This window comes from Drosophila hydei, unplaced genomic scaffold (genome assembly GCF_003285905.1).
Source record: "Drosophila hydei strain 15085-1641.00,03,60 unplaced genomic scaffold, DhydRS2 tig00008125-arrow-arrow-pilon, whole genome shotgun sequence".
Taxonomy (NCBI): Eukaryota; Metazoa; Arthropoda; class Insecta; order Diptera; family Drosophilidae; genus Drosophila; species Drosophila hydei.
The window spans coordinates 411,279-436,182 of record NW_022045835.1 but is presented as its reverse complement, the minus strand read 5'-3'; the positions used below and the strand labels follow the sequence as shown (position 1 = coordinate 436,182).

The window sequence follows — 24,904 nt, the reverse complement described above, 5'->3', positions numbered from 1 at the left end:
GTCCATAAAAGCCTTGAAGTGGACAGACAGATAGACACAAAACGCGCATACAGCGAGGGCAGACTAGCGTTTACATATAAATACATATATATGTATATAGCTATGTATATATATATATATATATTTATTTTTTTTCAAGCGATGAGAATTGTCAATTGTGTGCATTTCCGCCCACCAACAAACCCCCTGCTGTTGCTCGCCTTTTGTTGCTGTTGCGTGGCGTTTGGACTGGACATGACGTCCATTAGCTGTTTTTCCGCTAAATTATAGAGTGCTAGGCAAACGCATATACCCCGCCAACAGCAGCAGCAGCAGCGTCCAATTAAGTTTACTGAAGGCCGGTCGGAAGGGGGGTGGCTTGGTAACAGCTACACAACTACACATGCAGTCAGGCAAGCGGCACAAAATATGCTGCTACTTTATTGTCCTGCATAAAATAACAGCCTGGGTGCGCATATAACCGTTTCCTGGTGCTCGACTGCCTCCTGTTTCCTATTTCCGCCTCCTCTTCACTCGCTACGCGGATTTGCACGTCTCGCCTTTTGCTCTCTCTTTCTCTCCCTCACACACATTTTTGTGGTCAGCAACCCACCTGTGTGTGTAGAACATGAAAAAATGTGTCTAACCCCCGCATACTTAAGCTAACTTATACCCTGTTGGGACAATTTTCATAATGAAGTTGTAATAGTCGAAAAAGTGGAAAGTTTCACAACTAAAAATGTATATCGTAGAAAATCATGTCTAAAAGGACTCATCTCTAACCCGCTACTCTCCCTCTTTTAACTAAAATCAATAATTATCGCTAGCTGACGTCTATATAAACTCTTTAATCTCTCCACTAGTCCTTATCATTTGCCAAAATCGATATATATCGATTATAAATACAACCAACATATAAAATGTCACCTGTTGTGTATCACAAACTAAAAAATGGGATAACACAAGGTATTTGGTGTAGTATAAACATATAGAAACACAAACTGTTCACTAAATATTATTATATACATATATACAAATCGATAATTATCGATTTACAGCAAAAGTACCTGAACCTATAAAGTTCAGCTGCTCAGCTCGTAATCTTCTCTTCGATAAGTGTTAACTGGAGTATTTACTGAGTATCTGGCAGTTGTGCACAGGCAAATTCTTTCGTCTACTTGTTATATTCCGACTTATTCATATTGTGTGTATGAGTAAGGGGTTTGTGTAGGCGTGGTCGCGCTTGTGGTTAGACGTGTGTGCGCTGTCAAAAGCTATTTGAACAGGATGTGGCTAAGCGAGTGTATTTTTCTTTCTCTCTCTCTCTCTCTCTCTCCCTCTCTCTATTTTGTTCACCCTCTCTAAGTATGTGTGTGTCAATCAAATGATTTTCACATAATTGCTACCTGTCATTTATGTCACATTCAGACCCACTTGCTTGGGCTCTATCAATTGCTCAGCTACCCCTCAGCCAGCACTTCATTTACCTCCCTCACACTCTCCATCCCTTGGCACATGTCGTGGGAAGCTGTAAATATTTGATTAAGCGGATGCGGTTGCTTTAATCAATGGCCACTTGGCTCATCTTAAGACTGGCCAAAGCAACCGCTACAAAGTGTCTCCCTACACTCATCCCCTATTTATGTACCCTCTCCCTTTCTCTCTCGTTCTCTCTCTCTCTCTGTGGCTTTTCTGACAACGCAATTAACCTATTATTAGTTGCTTTTGAAGCAATTGAGGCCAACGGCTGTTCAAACTCTCAGCATTTTAATTAAAAATGCGTCCGCCTTTTCCTTCTGGAAAGCGGAAAATGTCTTCCTTTTTCTTTCATGTGTTTTTGTTGTTGCTGTTGTAGTTCAATTTGGTTTCGTTGCAAATGCATCGAGCAGCTCTTCAAGTCAATATCGAACAATTGTTCGCAGCAAATTGCTCTAATTACATGAATAATATAGAAGTTTTACGTCTTTAGCTGCATTTTCTACTTTGGCGAATTGCACATGAAGAAAATTGGTACTTAGTGTGCTACAGTGCAACATATTTAATAGAGAATATAAATTCCATACATGATGGGAACTCAATCAAAATTGGGGACTAACCACGCCAAATTGGAGTTCAAACGCCTCTATTTACCTAACAGACTTTAAATATGTATTTACCTTTAATCATATATAGAAATAATATGCAAGATTTGCTTCTTAGTAAAGTACACTTGAAGAAAATTGTTAGTAATTTGTGTTGTAGTGAAATATCAACCCTTGAAATCTTGACATTACACTTAAAAAAATTACTTCATAACATAAATAATACCTAAACTTTAAATAATGTATTTATTAAGAGAGCTTATCTTAGATATACAGTTATAGATTATAGATTATATAGATTAGTCCATCAATTTCTCTCAATGCATCTCCATATTTTTCTATTATATATATTTATATTTATAGTAAGGTTATATGAAGTTATTTCTCTCAGTATATTGTTTCCCCCTTATATTACCATATTCACTCATTCATAATTTCTCTCAGTGTAACTGAACTATACCTTCTTTATAATGACAGTTCAGCTAGATATAATGATGGCCTTGCTGCACCTGTCCACGTCAGCCTCCTTTCTAATAATATTTGCCCGCAATTTGTTGCATTTCACAGGCATTTAGCGAAGACCCCGCCCCCTGCACCTCCCCCTATTTGCCTACTTTCCCTCTATTAATTTTTTAAACGCTTTTTGCTGTCTTGGACGAAACGCATTTAAAAATGCATAATGTGAAAACATCAGCTGAAGTCTTCGTCGTCGTCGTCGTCGAGGCATATACCATATAGCATAATATATATGAAGTAAAGTCGTTTATCTAATATTCAGAAAGGTGCAGCTACGGCCCCAGCTTTTATAGTTCAGTTATTAGTTCCATATACTGTGGGAACTTGGGTTTCATTAGTTGTCCCAAAGCCAATTACTATATAAGCTTTTATATATAATTTGTCCATATGTCATTTATATATATATGTATATGTGAATATATATACTATATATCTTGCTTATGTAAAGCGACCCACATGTGTGTAGATCTATCAATCAAGGATATAGCAAATGCACTTTTGACCTGTACATATATACCCATGTGTATATATTTGTGATATATCTAGTATATGTATAGTGGTATCTCTCTCACTTTTGTGCAGAAGTAACTGCGTCTATTGGTATAGCTTGTCTAACCTCTGGTTTTTCTCCACTTTTGTCTGTTATGGCCAGAAGTCAGGGACAATTAGTGTCCGTTGCCTAGCATCGGAAATCCATAACTCTAGTACCCTCAGCATATATTTCCCCTGTTTTTCTGTCACTTGTGAACACATTTGTACGATTTCTATTGGTCAACCAATATCCGGTTCCGTGGCTATCCCTAAACCGATTTGTGTCTCCTATTGGTCAGCAGCTTTTTGCCTGATTGTCCAAGATTTGCCTATAAATAGTCGGATATCTGGTTTGTATTTTCATTAGTTTTTCTACCGTACTTGCAACAAGGCATTAGCACCTGCTGCTTCTACAACACTTGATAACTCTAACTGACCAAAAACAGTTCCAAAATTCATTCAAACATTATGTAACTGGTGAAAAATAATAGAATCGTTTATTAAGCTTGTGCTAAAATGTGAAAATCTATCTGAATTGGCTGAAAACTTATTTAAGAGATCATGTGAAACTGAATCTAACTGTGATACGAAAGCTCTAAGAGAAAGGTAATTAATGAAAACAGATATTCAATTTGAAAGACTTGAAACTGTATATTTCAAAATTGTGCTGAGAACAAGTTTTATTTAAAAACAAAAACAAAGTAGAACCTATGTGAGATTAAAGAGAATTTTAAAATATTTGCTAAAATAAATTAAGAAAAAATTTATAATTCTTCAATGAAATTGGCAGATATATTTGAAGAAAAAGTTTTTAGTACTTTGACTATTCCTAAGAAATCATTCATTATATTTTGTACTATTGAATGATTTATTTATGTTTTATTGATATGAAGCTATATATAGCAACAAATTTGTAGATGTTTAAAATTAAAAATGTTTAGATAAGATTCTAAAAGCTGTACTCAGTCTCTCAATGCCACTTAGGCAGTATCAGTCTATCATCAGACACAGATGAAGCTAGAAAGCTTCAAAAGTACACATTGTAGGAAGTACTTAAAACAACAATTTCTCACCTTAAAACCTAAATGAGAAATAAATTCTTTTCAGTTATTTTTCCTTTTATCTTAAGTTGGGCTTACGCTCTGCTGGGCACAGTGTCTGCCAGCAGTTAACCAACTGGTCAATATGAGCTTTTCGAAGGTGTTTTGCTTAACCTTTTTGACAGTCCAGCACTGCCCACACGAGCTCATAAATGAGATTATGGAAGCACTTACAATATACATATATGTATATGTATGTACCTGTACCTGTACCTGTACCTGTACCTGTACGTGTGCTTGTGTAATTGTATTACCTGATTCATGCGACGGCACGGAACAAAGCCGCGCTTAATACTTGGCTGCTGTTTGCTCATGTATCGGACATAATTTTGACAACTTAACAGCTATAAACAATTCAATGTTTTGACATCTGAGCCGAGTATTTGTGTCTAGAAATGGAAAAACAACAACAAAAACCAGCAGCATCTATGCGAACAGTGGGCGAGTGTTATGAAAATATCTCTCCCGATGTTGTTGGTCCACGGTCATTAAGAGGAATCGGGTATATTGGCCTGAAATTTTAAATATATACTAGGTATATATAGGTATACGATTGTCAGACATTTATGAATCTTATAGAATGGAGGTCAAATAAGACTATGCTTTTCAGTTTTCAGAGTTAAAACCTCATAGATTGACAATTAGTTTAAAATGTTACCTTGTTCTACTAAGATTCTACTTAAATGCTATATTTTATGGATTCTTGGGGCACTAACTCTAACTAACAGTCTGTAAGCTCACCTGCTGTGTATTCTGCAGTCGAATATGCCCCAACTGTAATACTTATACTTATTATATACTCTATACCAACATATACAAACGAATCTGAATGCATTATAATATAGACTCTGGTATTTTGGCTAGTTATTTATAAATTCTTTGATAGATGCATGTGTATAACAACAATTGCACTTAATTATGCATAAATAATATAGAGCATCAAATGTGGGATATACAATATATATTGTCTATATAATATATATCATGCATTAATTTCATGAGCGTTGGCTGTCTGGCATTTCCGCTTGGGCATAGGGCGTATGTAGCAATATATATATAGAGAAAACATATATATAGATGGCAGCCCAGATAGATAGATATAGCTTTTTAAAATCTAGACGCAGTCTTCAAAGCCTTGAACGCCTTTTCTCAAATGCATTGCCAGCTGCACGATTCTACAAAACACCAACACAAAAAGCAAAACAAAAAATTATATATATAAATATATTGTGTATAGACAGTCAGTCAGCTTCGACTGATTCAACTTCAACTGTATTCGATATGAGGCAAATTGAATATTTGTTTAATTGCGCTTGGCAAACTCACAAATTCCAACCCACAATGTACGCTGCTTCATTGTTATTGTAGCTCAGTTTACTTTGAGGCATGAAGACTATGACAAGAGCTGTGTAACGGGTAACTACTTAGAGTGTTGGGAACTGTGCAAGTTGCGGTTTAATCTGTCAATCTGTGTACTTTGAATTCGAGAGGCAAATCAATATGAATTGCACCTTTTATTGTCTGGCAGTGTTGGGAAATGGCTTCATTTAACGCCTTACGCAACACGAGAATTCTGCTTTCCTGATGAACGTATATCAACTTTGAGTGTAACACATTTACGTATAGCCTTACACAGCACTGAATTCATCTAAGAATAGTTTTTCTTATTTGTCACATGAATTTTGACTTGATATGTATTTTGACTTAACAACACCGTTTTTCATTTTTAAGTGCCTGCCGGCAATTTTGACATTTAGTTCACTCGAATTAGTTGCAAAAGATTCTCGTTTTCAAGTTTTTCATAATTGTGCGTCTAAAATATAAAAATTTATTGAAAAAGCTCAATATTCTTTCTAATATTTCTAGATAAAAGGTAAGGAGTGTATATTATATTGCATTAAATAAAAAAAATACTTAAAGTGAATGCTATATGAGCACAAGGCACGTTCTGTTTTTTAACTTAATTATGTGCCCTCAACATACCCTGTGAATATGCAAAAAGTAGAGTATTTACGCCTGCGACTTGAGCTAAAACTATAAATCAGTTAAAAGTTTTGACAGACTTGTTGATTATAGCCAAACGCTCGTTCGTTCGTTCGTTCAGTTAACTATGAGCGGGCGCAAGCGGCGTATGTGTAATCTGAAGAGCAAAGCTTAAGCCATAGCTTCAATGTTTGTTTTAATTTCTGTTTTTTTTACAGATAGTATGAAAATGAAGCGCGAAAGCAATGATGGAGATGGACCACAGGACCAAAAGCGCAACAGACGCAACGAGGAAACTGTACGAATACTGATACCAAGCAGTGTAAGTAGATATCTCTAGCCCTCCTCTATATAGATATGGATTTTCAATATGTTTTCTCATGTTTTGCATTCATTTGCAGATTGCGGGCGCTGTCATTGGCAAGGGAGGCCAGCACATACAAAAGATGCGCACTCAGGTACTATAAAACCAAAGTCAACTAAACATAAATATATATATATATAAAAAGGAAAAAAAACAACAACAAACAATACATTTGAAGCGTCTAGTATTATTTATTAACTATTTATTTCACTGCGCGCTTGACAAAAACTCCCCCAAGTTTAAGAGAAAGCAAAGCAAATTCCAAAATTCTGTCTCTCACTTTGTGTGTCGCTCCTATACTCTTCGACTCTCTCAAGCTCTACTCTTCTATATATATATATATATCACACATATATATATATATATATACATCCATCATCAAGTCCAAGTAGTACCCGTCTCTTATTCTCAGCTCCCTTCAGCGTGTGATATTTTTTTCTTACAACTCTCTAACAGTCAAAGCTCTGGCTTAAACGACACGCTTTTAACTAACTCTCTCCCTCACTCACTCTTATATCTATCTCTGTCTCTCTCTAAGCTGCCCGCACTCAGCTAACCGTCTATCACTCAATCTCTCTCACTCTCTCGCTCTCTATCTCTCTGTCTCTGTCTGTCTCTCGCCTTTGACCCAAGTCTCGAAAGTCTTTAATAAATTATAATATTTAGGCGCTTTATTTACCAACAAATTAAAAATAAACAAATATATGCCACTTTTTTGTTGTATAATTCAATATATAAAAGAAAATATATTATACAAATAATTTACACGCTTTTAACCTTTTTAACTAAATGAACAATTTTCTCTCTCTCTCTCTCTCTTCTCTCTACTTCTTACGTACGACCCAAAAACAAAAAACAAAAAATACAAAAAAAACCAAATTGAATCTTGTAAAACGACCAAAAAATGACAATCAACCAAAATTATCGATCAACTGTGATCGATTGACCGATCGACCCGCCTGCTCGCTCGCTCGCACGCTCTGGTCTGTCCCGCATATATATATGTATATAATATACATATATATACTCATATAACTGGCGTCTTACCCCTCAACCCCGGGTCTGGGTCTGGGTCGTCTCCTCGCTTCGTCACCTGCCACTGCTCTGAAAACAAAAACTCTGAAAACTGGCCCGGCCCGATGCTACCAAATGAACCAAAACTAAAAAATCTATCATTAATCGATATGTGTGTATATCGAAAATATCAAATGATGGCCATGCGAACCATCAACAAATCTTACAATATAAAAAAATATATTACAAAAATCGATACTCGATAACTGATGTCAAAAACAAAAACGATGCACCAAAAAATAATCGAATGACCCGTTGCTGCACATGCAAAACGATAATATAACTGTATGCTCCATATTTATGCATATAATATCTGTATAAAATCTCGACTATATACATATATATATGCATCGTATATATATATATATCTTGTATAACAAATGTTGTATCCATGCTTTGGGCCCAACCAACGTTCCCTTCATTGTTGTGCGTTGTGTGTGTGTATGTGTGGGTGTGGTTGTATATATATCTCTCTATCTTTCTTTTGTGCCCCACAACAACAATGCATCATAAAATATATATATATATACACACAACAAAAAACACAAATATATATACAAAATTTGTACGGCCAACCGAATCAACCGAACGTTAATCGAAAAAACATAAATATCTATCGACCGACCGCCCGCTCAATCGCCCGCCCGCCCGATCCGCCCGCCCGACCGACCGACCGCCCGCCCGTCTGTTGTCCAACCATCAAATGTAAATGCACAGTATAAAGCCACTGTGTCTGTGGACGATTCCCAAGGCCCCGAACGGTAAACCACAAATCTAAAAATCTTTAAAAAACCAAAAAAAATCTATACCAAATATTTCATCATAAATAAGCTTACCAAAAAGAACAAAGAAAATATCTCTTACAGTGAACCATTAAGAATTTAATTAGTACGAATTGCTTAGGCTTTAGTTAGGTCTAATCAACTTTTTAATTTATGCATAAAAACCAAATTTTATTTTGTTGATAATTTACCTAGAATAATCCTGTTATAAAGAACACACTTGTACCTGCTGGACGCGTGTCTCTTGCTCGCTCGCTCGTTCTCTTTCTCTCTCTCTCTCTCTCTCTCTGTCTCTGACTCGCTCTTGCTCCGTATGTTGTATGTGCTAGTGTCCTTAGGTGTGATCGTCTCATATGTGCATATGTATATCCCCGATTAGCTATATACGCCTTTCGAATTACTTTTAACTCAACCAACTGCATTTGAATAATATCTCTCGCTACTAATCACAGCACGGCAATTAACTTCATATACAAAAATAATCTCTCGAGCTCGCTCTATTCACGTAATACTAACACCAACCAAGCGCTACGTCCAAGCCAAACCCAGCCCAAAAGAAATTTACGATATTTGTTTTTTTTTTTTGCCCATATACCTCCTCGGCCGCCCAGCAAGCGTCTTGTGTGTCCTTCAATGTATGTGTGCGTTCACAAAAAAATAAGTGTGTGTGTGTGTGTGTCTAGGTACAGCAACCAGAATCACAGCAGTTCAGGTCGTATATCTCTTTCTCTCTCTCTATATATCATAAGTTGGCAAAGGCGAGGGTTGCCTTTTGAAAGAATTTGCTTTTACATATTCGAATGATACGCTTCAGTCATTCAAGCAATATGCAACGTGTGTTCTAATATAAATATGTTGCACTGTGACCACATCTGTATATCATTGTAAATAATTGACTAATTTTATAATGTTAAGTGAAATTGTCTAAGAAACGGATTAAGTATGCATCTGGTTACACTTTTTGATTAAGCCAAAATAAACTTTTCTTATTGAAGCTGCTCTAAACTATATTTAAAGTATTATTAAAATACATATGAGTTACAGACCAGTGTTGCAAAACAGATATTGACACTGATTATTAAAGTCGATCAAATCAGACTCGTTTATCTTTTAAAACCACTTAAACTTAAACCATTTAAATATAGAAATCTTACAATATTCAGTTCAGTTTACACTTCAATTCCAATTACCTATAAACAGTGTCTAACGTCGAAACATTGCAGTCAACGCTCAAAAAATCAAAGGCAACCCTCGTTGAAATTATTGTGTAATGCTTAGTCGTAATTCTATGTATATATATTAGTCAGGTCTAGTGCTTAAGTTGAGATTTATGTATGTTAAATTGTGTTTTTAATATGTGTCTATAAACTTTATATATCTCCCTTTCTTTCTCTCTCTCTCTCTCTTTCTCTCTTTCTCTACTGTTCTCTATCCAAAAAAAAAAACCAACGAATTTTCATCCTGCACTTTAAACAGCACTATACAAATCTCAACGGATATCGACTCCACGCTGGAGATCATAACCGAAATGCTGAAATACTTTGAAGAGGTGAGTTGAAGTATATTAATGTAATATGATCCAGATATATATATCCCTGTCTATCTATTTTAGCGCGATGAGGAATTCGATGTGCGCTTGCTAATTCATCAAAGTCTGGCCGGTTGTGTCATAGGCAAGGGTGGCCAAAAGATCAAAGAGATACGCGATGTAAGTCTATAACTGTATACCTGATACCATATTACTATATACTATATATATCTATATCTATATCGCTAGCTGCCCTCGCATGCAGCTAATAGCTTTTGTTACAAGCCTAATTATAGTTTCCTGCGGTTGTCCTGTTTTTTGGGGTTTGCGTTCATTTTTTTACGACGGGCTTCAGCGAGCACGTTAAGTGCCACATTCCGTTGCAGGCAATCAATAGCTGCTGCTCCTCGTCTGTCAATAGCAGCGTCAGCAACAGCAGCACCGCATAACAGCTACCGCTTGGCTACACTCACACACACACCTATGGCATGTGCAGGATCTGCTTCTGCCGTGAACATTCATTTGTTCGTTTCAGCTCTTGCATAACGCAATTGTCGCTATTACCAACGCGATTCAATTTGCAAAGCAACTTGGCAACGCAATGCGTGTGTGTGTATGTGTGTATGCATGTGTCTCTGTGTGTGTGTCACATGTCAAGCACTTTTCAATTGCGCAATTGTAACACACACGCACAGCCACTCACTGCGGGTGCGTTCAGGTATCGCAATCAATTGACTACTTCGATGTTTTTTATACTCTGCATTTGTTGAAAAAGGCTTCACGTAGAGTTGGTTTAATTACATAAGATTCATTTTATATATAAAGCAAAACCAAGTGATATCTGGTTATGATATATGTGCGTTATATTATCGATAACTCTTTAATATATTTATATCGATATATTTAGCATATTTCGACATTTTTCATTTTCTGAAAGTCCTTTATCGATTTTTATGTATATACAAATTCCTTGTATTGCAAGAGTTGCAGTTTTATTTGGCTTGACTTCAATTTAAATTTGAAGCTGTATGTGTTCCTATGTAAGCAACTTATATCAAAGACGATAAATATCGATAACATATTATATATAAGTTTTGGCTATTTCTGCACTTTAAATGTAAAGCCAAATTAATAATATTTATTTATGTTCTCTTTTGGCAGTTGTAAACGATAGTTATCGATCGCATTTGCTCCAACTCCATGTGTGAGCTATGACGTCTTTTGCAGGAGCTTGAAGATGACTTTATAGCCAGACTGGGTAGAGGGTATCTGCTCGCTACTTACTCCCTATCATAGCCCTAATTTGTTTCAATTTCCTGCTCTCTCCTTCTGACTTTCGCATTAAATGTGCGTTGGCTGTTTTTCATTAATTAACAATGAGTAGTTGCTGCCAAGTGGCTGCATTTTAATTGGAATGTCTTTGTTTTTGTTGCCGACCCGCATTCCCTCGTCCTCCCTCTACTTGCTGTGCACAGCGGCTGTCCAGCGCATTCACATATATATATATACATTTTTTATCGTCCATCTTGCTCGTTGACTGTCCGTCCGAGTCTCACAAAGGCGCGCGCGTGAATTTATTATTGCATACTTTTGAGCGCACGCAAAAAATATGTCTGCCTTGTCGCATTTGCTTTTCAGTGTTGTGTGCGAGTGCGAGTCGTCCTGCCTTCTGCTTGCTGCTGCCTCAATTATGCATATTCATAGCATACCCCGACAGCGAAGTTAAGGAGGTGAAAACATCTAGATGTAATATTGATCAACTTTAATCTTTCAAGATCAACAGATTCAGTTGCAGGCGAATAAAGGAAAATAACTTAAATTGTCTTTTTCCTTAAGGTTGTTTTAATTCCATCTAGACTATGTAAAATTCTTCACTTATGTTGGCCTTTAGTTGAAAGTACCCCTTAAACTTGCAAGTAGTTGCAGGGTATTGGTGCCTTGTTAGATTTCCTTTTTGTCCATTTGCTGTTTGCGCCATGGAGGTCAACAAGTCCAAAAGCAACACAAAGGACATGGCTGTTCGTCCTGCGTGCTGCTGTAACGTTTCTGCAGCAACTGTGAAAACGTTTTTACTTCATGTTTTTTCTTTCATATTATTTCTTTGGAATTTCTTGGCCTGCTGCAATGTGAAAATTGTTTGGCATCATCATCCGGCTGGCTGGCTGGTTGGCAGCATCCTTCAAGCAGGGGCGCTGCCTCGCATCCTGGCGGCACATCCTTTGCAGCTGCCATCGCCCATTCAGCTGCTGTGCCAGCGTGCAGATGATCAACAGTGGAGCAGCCTCTCTCTCTCTCTATCTTCGTCTCTGTCTTAGGTCCTGTCTGTGTCTCAGCATGTGTTTCTGTGTTTTTTTTTTTGTGTTCGTCGCATCTTTCATCTTTTCGTCTCTCGTTTGGTCCATTGTCTTGACGCTGCAAGCAGCTGTTTCAGTTTCTTTCATTTTGGTATTTTGCATTCTCCCTGCTTATCCTTCTATCAGCGCTGCTTCTTTACCTTGCTTTCGTTTTGGTTTCTGTTTCTCATTCATTCGTTTTTTTTTTTGCTCTTCTGGTTCCCATTTTGACTTTTTGTTTTTGGCTTTCGCAGCCGGTTATTCCTCATTTCGCTTGCCCTTGGCAAAAGGTTATAATAAGGTTGTCTTTGAATCAGCTAAGGATAACATTTTATATGTAAAGATTGTTGATATCGAATTGTAGAGCGGCGACAAAAGCAGTTTTATTAAGAAACATAAAACTCTAACAAGAAAATACTCTAATAAATTTTTGGCTTAACTAAGTTGCAACTTGAATGTATTACGATAATTTCAATAAATTTGCTTATCAAATTAGTTCCGCTCTTGGCTCAGAGTGGGCAATGGAAATTTCAAGGAATTGAACTCGAAAATTGCCATTTTATGCAGTCAACTCTCATACGATCAAAAGAACTTTTTTCAAAAGGGAAAAACTACATACATATCTCTGCTGAAATATGCTTGTGCAAACTTGACCTTACTATGCGATTCTCATGCACTTAAGAACAACTTTCAGCTGCTCATGATTTTATTTGGGTTGCTTATGTTGGCTGGCTTGTGAATAAAAAAGAGTATTTTTTGGCTATGTTTAAAGAAATCCAAGTTGCAAGTATTGAACTATGTATGTATGTATATATAAAAGATGTATGTATGTATGTATGCATGTAAGTATGTGTACATGTATGTACGCAGACGTTCACTTAGTTAAACGATAACATAAACAGGCGAACAAATTTATTTAAAGCTGTGAATTTTTAGGCAGCGCTCTCCTACTCGATTCTCATGAATTCAAGTAGGCTGCGGAGTCGTTCATGTTTGACAAAGTGTTTTTTGCGTGCGTGTGTGTGTGTGTGTGGTTTCTATTAAAAATTGGCGTTTCATATGTAAATATGTAAGTGTATATATTTGTTTGTATATATATTTACCTGTCAATGTATATGTATGTATGTACATATGTACCATGTACGTGTATTATGTACACATTATGTGTGTATTATGTCTGTTGTATGTAATTATTATGTGTACGGTATAAGTGTACTATATAGCTATATACATACATACATAATACATACATACATACTAACAGGCATACAAAGAACATGTCTGCATGTTTAGATTGATATATTTACAGGTATGAATGTATGTATGTTTATAGATATATGTCTATGTTTTATATACGCATGTGTGTGCATGTATGTCTATATGTATAATACAGTTATATATTCAGCTAACATGTTATTAACATAGGAAAACAAAAGCTTACATATTATATTTCTTGTTAATATAAATAGCAACTGTATTATATAATCATCTGAGAACCCCATTGAGAAGTTTCTTGGAACTTATCGCACATATTTCCTTTTTCGTCCTGCTTGGCTGCTTGTGACATTTTCTTGTTGGGCGCCAAATTTGTCACGTCAACAATTCTCCCAACATGTGGCCATAAATACAGTCCATAGGTATAGTCTGCTATATATTCAGTTTTCAAATACACTCAAGCAGGCTGTTGCCCATTTAAAATTGTTGTCCTGTGCCATCTGATGGCTTTTACTTCAAGCGGCATCTGCTGTCGCGCCCTAATAATGAGCAGCAGCTGCCGTTGCTTAGTCTCGCCCTCTCTCGCTCTCTGTCTCTTTCCTTGATCCATCTACTAAATCCATCTATTGAGGCATTCAAAATTGAGCAGCGTGCCAATGGCTTTTGTTACTCCCTCTGCCCGGGACTGCCCTACGCTAGTTCTTTGTGCTCGCCCTCGCTGCTCGTTGCCTGCGGCTTACAATTGTTGCTGCGCTTAGGACGAGGTTGCTTCGTGGCTGTTGTTCTTGTTGTTGTCGCTATGCCGTGTGTGTCAGCTCTTAATGAATGCCTAACAGGTGCTACACACACGCAAACACACATAAAACTACGCGCTGTGGCAGCTGAAGACATTCGACTTCATGCATTGGCATCTGCTCCTTGGCATTTCGTTACAAGCTGCTTGAATTGTTCTGCTGCTGCCTAGTGTACTGCTTTGTATGCGTAGCTATGGACTCTTCTAGGAACTCTAAGCACACATATATATATAATATATATATGTATTCCCGATTAGTATTTGAGTTGAGACAAATTGGTTCAGCTTGGCTGCTAAACTATGTAGATATTTTGTCTGCTTACAGGGTATCTAGCAGTCTATTACTCTTAAACTAGGCCGCTCAACGGCGTTTGTGCCTATAAAACTTTATCAATTGATGAATATGCTTATGAAACTTTAGCTGTTGCTGACAGCTGTATGCCACGCCCCCTACTCTCTTATTGATGAAGCTGCCTCTCTCGCTCGCTCACTCGCTTTGCATGCAAACCTGTCAATATCCGGTTCAGTTATCGCTTTTGTATGTGGCATCAACTTTAATGTTGTTGAGCTGCTTCCGCTTTGTTTTAAGTGCTGCCGCTGCCTTCGACTAAGCCGCAGCCCCAGCCTCAGCCTCAATCTTCACCTCTGTTCAGTTTGACAGCTCATTTGGCAGGAGCTCGCTCCGCTGTCGCTCTTGCTCCTAATCCTGCCCCTGCTTCTGCTCCATCTTGGCATCATCCAGCTGCTGCCGTTTGTGGGGGCCAAAAAGTTTTCTAATTGCAGCTGCTGTTTTGGATTTTAATGCCCTGAACACAGTTGAGAAATATGTGAATGGGTAGATGTGCCTCGCTGAGTCTCGATATACACTATCTACCCTAGGGTACAATAAGATGGAGATAAATTCAATTTAGTATATAGGCATTATTTCTAGCTGACTCATAGCTTCCACTAGAATACTTCAAACAGCAGCTTGACTTGACTCTCAGGGTATTTTCTAGTCGTGCAGTTCGCAAATTTTTTTTTTTTTTTTTTGCTCTTAAGAAACTCAATTACAAACAAGCTGCTTGCATTACGAACATTATTGGTGCCACATGCACACACATACCAACCACACACATACTACACACACGTGCCAAGTGTTGGGTAGCTGTAACTGCAGCTGCTTTAAGGATAGTAGAGAAGCACTTGAAGAAGCTGCGGCAGCAGCAGCAGCTGCCTAGCAAATAGTATTTTTTGCATAAAAATCCGCTTAGAAAGTCAACATGAAGCAGCATATATAGAGAAGAAGAAGAAGAAGAAGCAGATGTAGAAGGTAAAAGTAACAAAAGTAAAAGAAGTAAAAATTAATAAGTAGATGGCAGCAATGATTGCGTTCCATTTGCCATGGCTACATCTAAAGGAATTTGAGAGTGTGTGCGTGCGCCTAGTTTACTGCGGCACAGCTACTGCGCAGGCCTCAATACACACACACACACACATACACTGAGAGCAAAAAAAACGAAGGCAAGCAAAGGAAGCTGAATAATACACCGGTTCCGACAGCAGCTGCGCCTCAGCAGCAGCAGAGGCAGCAGCCGTTGCCTGCCTGCGTATCCTTTAAGCCGTCTGACTGAGTCGACTGCCGCTAGCCAGGACTCTACCAACTACAAGAACAACGAGAAGAAGAAGAAAGAAGAACTACAAGGCAAGGCGCGCACATGCTGCCTGGCTGCCTGCTTGCTGTTCTCTTTTTATTTATACACATAACTGTGCTCTCGCTCACTCTCTCTCTGCTGGGTTCTGCTCTGCTCTCTGCTGCCCTCTGCTCTGCTCTCTTTGCTGTTGGCTGGCTGCGTCTTCTGCTTTACATGGCAACTGGCATTCGTTGAACCCAATTAGTTCGACATTGGCGCTGGTCGCGCACGGTACTACGCGCTGCTGGTGCTACTTTAACAGTGTCTCGCATTTGTATATGCACACTTGGTATATATACAGAGTAGTTGATAAACAAAAATATGTGCAAAGGTACAAAATATAAACAACCAAAAAATAATAGTGACAATTTCCAATAATGTGAACTAAAAGAGAAATTTATTTTTAAAGCGTGATGTATAGAGTTGTGTATGTGTTTGTGTGTGTGTGTGTTTGTACATAAGTGCTGGCATGCCTGTACACATGCTCACACACATAGTCGTATTGCCGTTTACTGTTTCGCACAGTTTCTTTCATTTTTGTATGCCACTAAAAAGTATGCTATACTTTTTTTGTGTGCGCTCGCCTTTTGTCTGTGTATGCATAAGCATGTATGTGTGTCACAGCTTGTTCTCGCTCTCGCTTTGTCTTATTGTTGTATTTTAAATTAAATAATAAATTCAATAAGCGTCCAGTCGGCCGCACGTTGCCTTTTGATGTGTCCTGTGCATCGTGACATAAAAGCTAAAAAGCAACGCACACACAAGTATGCGTATATGTGTACGTGTATGTGTGTGTGTGTGTGTGTGTGACTCAACATTTTGCGCCTGCCATTCATAAGGCTCAACGTGGGGGCACTTCAGCAGCGTTTTTATACTTTTCTTTTTAGTTTTTGATGTGTCGCCATTGTTGTCTGGGGGTCACACGCAACGAGTTGTCGCCAAGGGAGCAGCGGGTTGTATGTGTTTGTGTGTGTGTGTGTATTAAGCATGACGCAGCCTTTGGTCATTCGCACACACACACACGCACACATAGACATAGTTAAGCATGGGGTAGCACGCAATTTGGACTTTGGAAATGATGCAATCATCAAGGCAGGACACGAAACACGCAGCTGAGAGCAGAAGGGAATAGTAAGAGCAGGAGTAGGAGCAACATCAGCAGTAGGGGTGACATAAAGGAAACGGAAGCAGGCTCCAATGCACGTAGGCATAAAATCTGCGACCCTATCATACACACGCACACACACAAACACAAGCAAACACTTAAGGCCTGCACTTCTCTAAGTGCCTATCGAATTTCACATTTACACTTCCGCTGCAGGCGACAGACGCATATTGAGAGAGAGGCTATCAAGGATGTGGAGGAGTAGGGGCAGCAGTGGGGAAGGGGGAGCAAACAACTTCCGGTGCAGCAACTTGGGAGCACAAGCAGGTAGCGCAAATGTGTTGAAGTGCCTGCACATCCTGCACATAGCAGCAGCAGTAGCAGCCGCAGCTGTCATAGTGAGTAGAGCGTAGCGGATCATGGATAAAGAGGTCTTTGTTGTTGGTTTAAGCCTGTTGATAGGGCCGTGTCATAAGCGACGATGGCTTCGCCTGTCTGTTGTTGAGCAGCGACGCATGAGGTTTGGGTCAGTGTCATGGCCAAAATTGATTTCAACTGTGAGGCAGCAGCAGCTGCTTGTGCGACTGCCTGACCAACTCCAGCTACTGTCAGCCATTTTGAGCCTGCTGAAAGGACTCACTGTGTGTGTGTGTGTGTTTGAAATGCTGAAGCATAGGACTTGCTCTACAAGTGTAAATAATTATCAGATAGTATTTGCTGTACAGTAAGTGCTCCATAAAGCAAACCATTTCGATAGTCTACATAGTATATCATTTCTTGTAGAACTAGAGAAATACTAAGAGGTATACATATGCTCAGTTAGTATACATATACATCGACAATATTACTTTTTTGATACCTTGAAAACCTAAAAAAAAAGTCAAGAACTTTCAGAATTTGAAATGCAGCTCTAAATATAACGGCACATTTCAAACTTCTTTAATTATGAGAAACAGCAACTGCAGGGTATCTTTGAGTCGTTCATTGTCGTTAAAAACAATCTAAATTTATTATTGAGCTCTAGCTAATTGCAATAAAAATTTCTCTAATATAAACTTAATAATCTTAAACAAATCAATGTTTATTGACTGTTCGCCTTACTCTGTGCACACTGTACTAAACTCAACTTCTCCGTTTACAGCGCATTGGCTGCCGTTTTTTGAAAGTGTTCTCGAATGTGGCGCCGCAGAGCACAGATCGCGTGGTGCAGACGGTGGGCAAGCAGAGCCAGGTTATCGAGGCGGTGCGAGAGGTGATCACCTTGACACGTGACACGCCCATTAAGGGGCCGATACACAACTATGATCCGATGAACTTTGACCGCGTCTATGCGGACGAGTATGGCGGCTATGGCACCGGCACTGGCAGCACACGTCCCAGCCAGCGCGGCGGTAATCGCGGTGGCGGCGGAGGCGGTGGTGCTGGTGGTGGCGGAGGGGGAGGAGGATTTGGTGGTGGCGGCGGCGGCAGCAATGGCGGCCGCGGTGGTGATCGTTTTGGTGGTGGTGGCCGCGGTGGTGGTGGTGGAGGCGGCGGTGGTGGTGCTGGTGGTAACGGCGCCTCCGGGCTCGGCGGCATGGGCGGACCACGCGACAATCCCTTCATCAATCCCTGGGCCAATGGCGGCGGCGGTGGGGATGCCGATGGCTTTGGCGTGGGCAACAATGGCGGCGGCTTTGGCGGCAACAACTTCGGCGGCGGCAACTTTGGCAACAACTTCGGCAACAATTTTGGCAACGGCCCGAATGATTTTGGCGGCGGCAACCAGCTGGGTGTTGGAGGCGGCGGGGGCAGCAGCAATTTGTCCAGCTTGGGCAACTTTGGCCAGAGCCAAGGCAGTAATAGCGGCGGCACAGGCTTCGGTGCGGGCAACAACAGCCTGGGCAATGGTCTAGGCACTGGCTTCGGTGCCGGCGGCAACAATAGCCTGGGCAATGGACTGGGAGCTGTCAACAATGGCGGCGTGGGTGGATTGGGTGCTAACAACGGCGCTGGTGGCTTCAACGCGGGCGGCGGCGGCAATGCGGGCTCGAACAACAGCGCCAATCCAGCGTCCAACATACCACAAGGACACGATCCAAATAACAGCACACAAGTCACCATACCCAAGGATGTGAGTGGCCTCAAGACTTGGCTTTGAATTTGGCTTAACTCCTTCTTGATTTTGCTCTTTCAGTTGGCTGGCGCTATCATCGGCAAAGGTGGCGGCCGCATACGACGCATTCGGAATGAATCGAGTGCCTATATAACCATAGATGAGCCCCTGCCAGGCTCGAATGATCGCATCATTACCATCTCGGGCACACCCAAGCAAATACAAATGGCCCAGTATTTGCTGCAACAGAGGTTGGTGTCGCAAACAGACTAAAAGTATGCACAACTCCTTTCATATCGAACTAACTGAACACCCATAAACACACACTCACACACACACACACACACACTCTCACACACACACACATATAATTGCGTAATTCAAGTGCTTCGCATCATTAACTAACCGTTCGTCGTATCGAGTGCTTGCCGTATGGAAGACTAGTGATTTTGTTGTTTGGTCTCTGCTAATAACAATAAATCCCTTGTCTTCTTACGGCGCGCATTAAGCTCTTCATTTCAAACTTCGTTAACGGTGGTGCCATAACTAACTAAGTAATAATATTCAATACTAAATGTCGTACAATCATTTATCTCGGGTCTGTCGTAATCAATCACACACCAACACAAACACACAGACAAATCATTGCCATTTACAGTGAAAACTTGCTTGAGTTGAACCACTAATTATTGTATTATGTTAATGTATATTAGATCAATAAGAGCTGTATTAAAAAACATCAGTACTCAGGGAGAGCAGGCTGAAAATTTGTTGTAAAAGAGCTCTTAAATGCTAGAAGAGTAGAATAAGCTTATCATTGCTTTAACAATATCATTTACATAATATAATAATGGATTTTTAAAGTTAAGAACTTATGTTTTAACTCGAGAACTATGAGAGTATAAGAGGCAACACAAGAGTCTTACTTGTAGAGAATGTGCTTTTTAGCATACCTAAGCTAGATTTATTTCAATATAACTCGGAAACTTCAAGTGCTAGCTACACAAAATTTGATATGTATGCTGATATAAAGTCTATATATATAAAGCACATTAGATTCAGCATTATAAAGCATTGCTTAAATATTAGAATTCTTAGAAATAGCATCAATATTCAGGGCATTCTCTGGTTAAGCATCATTGATCACAGTCAGCTGAATAACTTACAAATTAGCTGTACCTCAATCGAGTTTTCACTGTACACCTGCATTACAAATTTAGATTAAGAAAATTCCTCCAACATTTCCGCTTCAAAAAAATATCAAAATCGATTACAAACGAAAAATTTATTAATGTTTGTCATTGCAACTCTGCTTCTCTCTCCCTTTCTCTTTCCACTCATCTTTCACTTTGCAGCGTGCATGAGAATGGAAGGCGAAACATTTAAGTGGACTGCAACAACAACAACAACAACAACAACAACAGCAGCGAAGTAGCAGAGGAAGCGCAAAAGCTGCATTCACATTTAACTTTAAAAACAAAACAAAACAAAACAAAACAAAAACTTACTAAAAATAAAAATGCAACTGATTATGGATTGTCCCCAATATCTAGAGAGTAATACTATAATATTTCTTTGCTAAGTTTAAGTAATTTCTACAAATGAAAACTACGCCCCGCCCCGCCCTGCCCCGCTACATATATATAAAGAAATGTGTCCCCCCCTCAGCCCTCAAAAAATTCTCTATATACATATACATACATATATTTATATGATTAAGAAGCATGAACAAATAAAGTATAAAATAAAAAAGGAAGGAAAGAATTTCAAATTGAATTTTTCCGGCCTGGCGAGAGAGTTCTTGGAACTTGCGCCAGGATGGCCTAGCTGGAGGCCACCGGACGGGTCGCAGGTTGCGGATAGCGAACGGCCTGCCACGCGGCAGGTTAGCTGCGAATAGGCAGCGAGCGTCTCGCTGCCCAATAAGCAGCCCCGGACAGCCAGCGGATAAGGCGGCTGTCTTACCGGTCGCCCTATTGACCAGGCGCTTGTGGGGCCGCCTGTCAAAGCATAGCCCCACACACACACACAAACAGACACACACACACACCTCCGGGTCGGACTAAGGTGTCATTCGTACCGTGCCGATAGTCGGCCAGGCTGAAGGCCCGGGTTAACAAATATTTCAGTCGCGAACGGCGAGCTCAGGCGCTTGGCCAACGCCTGTTCGAAAGGGAGCCTTACCCGGGTAACGCGGATCTCTGCCCGGGCGGACGTTTATTTATCTCCGCAGCTCGTGGGAATCAAAAAAAATGAATAAAAACTTCAATTTCAATCACAATCGAAATCAAAATCAAAACCAAATCCAAATGCCGCAACGCTTTAATGCGGGCTACAATTTCGCAAGGAATATGCAGAACATGCCACAGTGGCAGCAACAATTGCCACAGCTGCAGCCGCAGCCACAGCAACAATTTGGCATGTTCTATGAGGATCGAGGCAACCAAAGGCTTGCCATCGAGCCGACTAGGGAACCACAGTTCCGGCAGGAGCAATTCAATCGTGGTCCAATAGGCGGGCCACAAAACAATCTGAGACGCTTCAATCGTAGCCCGGACAGACCTCAGTTCAATCGCAGTCCAGAGAGAGGACCAGGATCAGGCTATCAGCAGGCACAGCGCAATCTACTTGAAAGGGAACCGGCAGAGGGCTATCGACAATCCTTTTCTAGTCCGGCGCGTGGAGCAGGCTTTCCACTGAATCGGAGTCCGGAAAGGGATTTGGGATATCAGCGTGGTCTGGAGCGGGGATCAGACTTTCATCTACCGAACCGAGAGCTAGGCTTTCAGCAAACAATGCGGGATTCAGCGCTGGGACCAGGCTATCAGCAATCAATGAGGGATCCAGCGCGAGAAGGCTTTCAGATGAATCTCTTTCCGAGCACCTATCGCAGACAGCGTAGTCACAGTCCGGAAAACATGGAGTTGAATGAAGGAGGACGCCGCAGTCGCAGCTCCATATGCGGCATGCGTCAATTCTCGCCAACATATTCAGGGGAACATAGTCCAAGGCGTTCTGGGGATCGGGAAGCGTCGCCATATAGGCAAGCTGCAATAAACCCTGGACCTAGGCATAGCTCGGGTCAAAGGCATAGCATTGACTACAGGCCAGAACTGACAAGAAATAGAAATGGCGATGGCAACGGCAACGATGCGAAGAGACCTCGTAAAAAGTGGGAGATGAATCTGCCACCTCTCGGACAGCCCGGCGCTCGAGACGATCCGAATAAGAGAAACCTGAGTGGTTCGCGCACCAAGTGGTATATGCGATATCTGCAAAGAGGATTTCAGCCCGAAGAAGCCTTTCGTATGGCCAAGGAGCCAAAACAGCCGGCAGCTAACTACGAATCAGCTCCCGATTTGCCTGCCACGGAGCAGTCAAGCAAATGGGAGAAGCCTTCGGAAGAAGACTTAGCAGATGAATCTGATAATACTATGGAGCACATTGCTTCCACAGATAACGTTCAAGAGCGCGACTTGCAGATCTGTCTGCTGCCCGTTGGTTATCCACAGGCTAAGCTCAGCCAGAAGGACAAAAAGGATCTGGAGGAGGCCATACTCCAGGAGGTTGTCACAGCTGGCTTTAGTTCGTCAGCTCCGTTGCGTTTCACGCACATTCGCTTTAAGGGCGGCTACCTTAAGGTGACCTGCTCTGACCGTATATCGGCGGAGTGGCTAATGAGTAGAGGTGCACACCTCTATTCCTATCGCGGACACCCCGTGATCCCGAAACTAGGCGCTGTGAACTCGCTGAAGCCGAAGCGCTTTTATGTTACGGTCTTTCTGTCGCAGACCGCGGGTAAAACCGATGAATTCATTTTTGCGTTGCTCAAGTCACAGAATCAGTATAAGACACACCTGTGGAAGCTGATCTCGCGCAAGGATCAGTCGGGTGGCGCCCTGCTCGTCCTCAGCATCGATCCGGAGAGCGCTACGGATATAGCGGCCAACGATTATTTCATCTATTATCGTTACGGCAAAGTTCCGGTGCACGGACTGAGAAAGAAATTCGGGGATAAGTCCCCGCCCCGATACAAGAAAGCATCAGCTAAACGTGACTACGAGAGTCCGAAAGCGAAACCAGCTGAAACTGTCGTGGAAGAAGAGCCGATTTTGATGCCTGTCCTCAAGCAGGATCCGGTCGAAATCGCAGATGAATCTCCGCTCTGCATCGATCTCGTCGCCTCCGACGACGATGCAGGCGATCCTTAGACTTAGTATTGTCTCAACAATCTTCCCGGCCCAATTATTGTTATTTGCTCCATGGAGCCAAGTCGATTTTTAACTTCTTCCATTTTTACAGTTAATAAATGCTTTTGGTATTCATTCTACAGTTTTTAACAATTTTTTCATTTGGTTCTTGATCAACTCTTGCAGAAAGTCAACATGAGCGGCTTGTTGTGGGTCAGGTCAGCCAGTCATATCAACTCGTTGGGCAGCATCAGTCTTGGAGTAACTCCCCTTTGTGACCACGAGTTAAATGTTTTTAAACTGTTCATTAAATGTTCTTTGTTTTTCTTTGATTGAGAAAAATGATTTTCTTTTACTTTGGGAAAATGGAAATTCTGTAGCGTAAAGATAAAGCTCTGCCACAGTGAACACTCAAGGAGAAATACTGGAAATTGAAGGAGCTCCTCTAATATTACAGAAATGGAATTTTCTTTAGGCAAACTTTGCTGCTGGCTTACTACAGTAAACGCTCAGTATACAGAAAAGGTATGAGCATCTCAAAATTAGTTGAGTAATGGAAATTTGAAGAGCTCGCCATCATAAAACCAGTTACAGTCTCAGTCAAGGCACTGCCACAGTGAACACTCAGTAACAAGATCATAGATCAACTGACTTGGCGTATATATAAGATAGTTGAATAAAGCTTAAGAAAACCTTCAACATTTGCTGCTGGCTGGCTAACTAAGGTCATGGGCTATGGAGTACAGTGAATAAGCAGTAAAAGCAACTTATGAACATTGAAGGAAGCCTTTTCTTGTATGCTTAGCAGCAGCTAAAGTTGAGCAAGTGAAGAAGCCAGAATATTTAAAAATTACTTTGGCTAAATAAACTTAGACAACTGCCTGTACAGTAAGCACCTAATAAGATGAACTTAAACCAAAATATGCACTTTTATATTGCTCTACAAATTTAAGTTAAAAATTGTTTTATAGATTGGTAAAAGCATAGCGTAAGCCTACAGTAAACACTCTTTAACAAGAACTAGAAAGTGAACTATATTTTACAGCAAAGGAAGTTGGCTTGAGAGAGTTGCGACGGTAGCCTAATAGAAGCTTAGACTTGCAGTGGGAGTACAGTAAATACTCAACAGTCAAGTTTACTACAGTGAATACCCAGTAAAAGGTTGCATTGCACCTACAGTTGCACTTAAATAAATTTAATAAAAGAAATATTTGAGTATATTTTAAAGGCCTATACAACTTGTACCTTAGCGAGACTTCACTGTAAAATGCTCAACTCAAATAAAAATCTTTTTTTTTTCATTTAGTATGCCAAAAAAACATAGGTTTATAATATATTGCTGCACATGATCAGAGAGTGTTTAATTACAATTGATTGTTGATATATTTATGTAGATATATATTATATAAAGAAATATTACTATATATAACTGAAGATATATGCATATATATATGTATACGTGGTTGTATTAAAGACAATTCATAATAAATTATTAGGCTTTAATTAAGGTAAATTAAGTACAAAAAACGGCGATTGTTCAGATATTACTATATAATTTAAGG

At 40.1% G+C, this 24,904-nt stretch overlaps 1 protein-coding gene across 5 annotated transcripts in view; it reads left to right on the top strand.

Annotated features, from left to right (window-relative positions):
* Positions 1-20,617, top strand: part of LOC111602113 (heterogeneous nuclear ribonucleoprotein K) — a 31,318-nt gene extending 10,701 nt beyond the window's left edge. The window contains exons 1-9 of one of the 5 annotated variants that reach the window (XM_023319062.2): positions 3,566-3,713; positions 6,409-6,512; positions 6,592-6,648; positions 8,346-8,389; positions 9,887-9,959; positions 10,023-10,118; positions 18,199-19,170; positions 19,234-19,403; positions 20,508-20,617. In XM_023319062.2, the coding sequence (XP_023174830.2) occupies positions 6,414-6,512; positions 6,592-6,648; positions 8,346-8,389; positions 9,887-9,959; positions 10,023-10,118; positions 18,199-19,170; positions 19,234-19,403; positions 20,508-20,538 (1,542 nt within the window). In that variant the 5' untranslated portion in view covers positions 3,566-3,713; positions 6,409-6,413 and the 3' untranslated portion in view covers positions 20,539-20,617. Of the gene's footprint in view, positions 1-3,565; positions 3,714-5,959; positions 6,081-6,289; positions 6,337-6,408; positions 6,513-6,591; positions 6,649-8,345; positions 8,390-9,886; positions 9,960-10,022; positions 10,119-18,198; positions 19,171-19,233; positions 19,428-20,507 lie in introns of those variants that run through there. The other 4 variants (XM_023319061.2, XM_023319059.2, XM_023319058.2 and 1 more) reach the window with 4 other exon arrangements.
* The last annotated feature ends 4,287 nt before the right edge of the window (positions 20,618-24,904 follow it).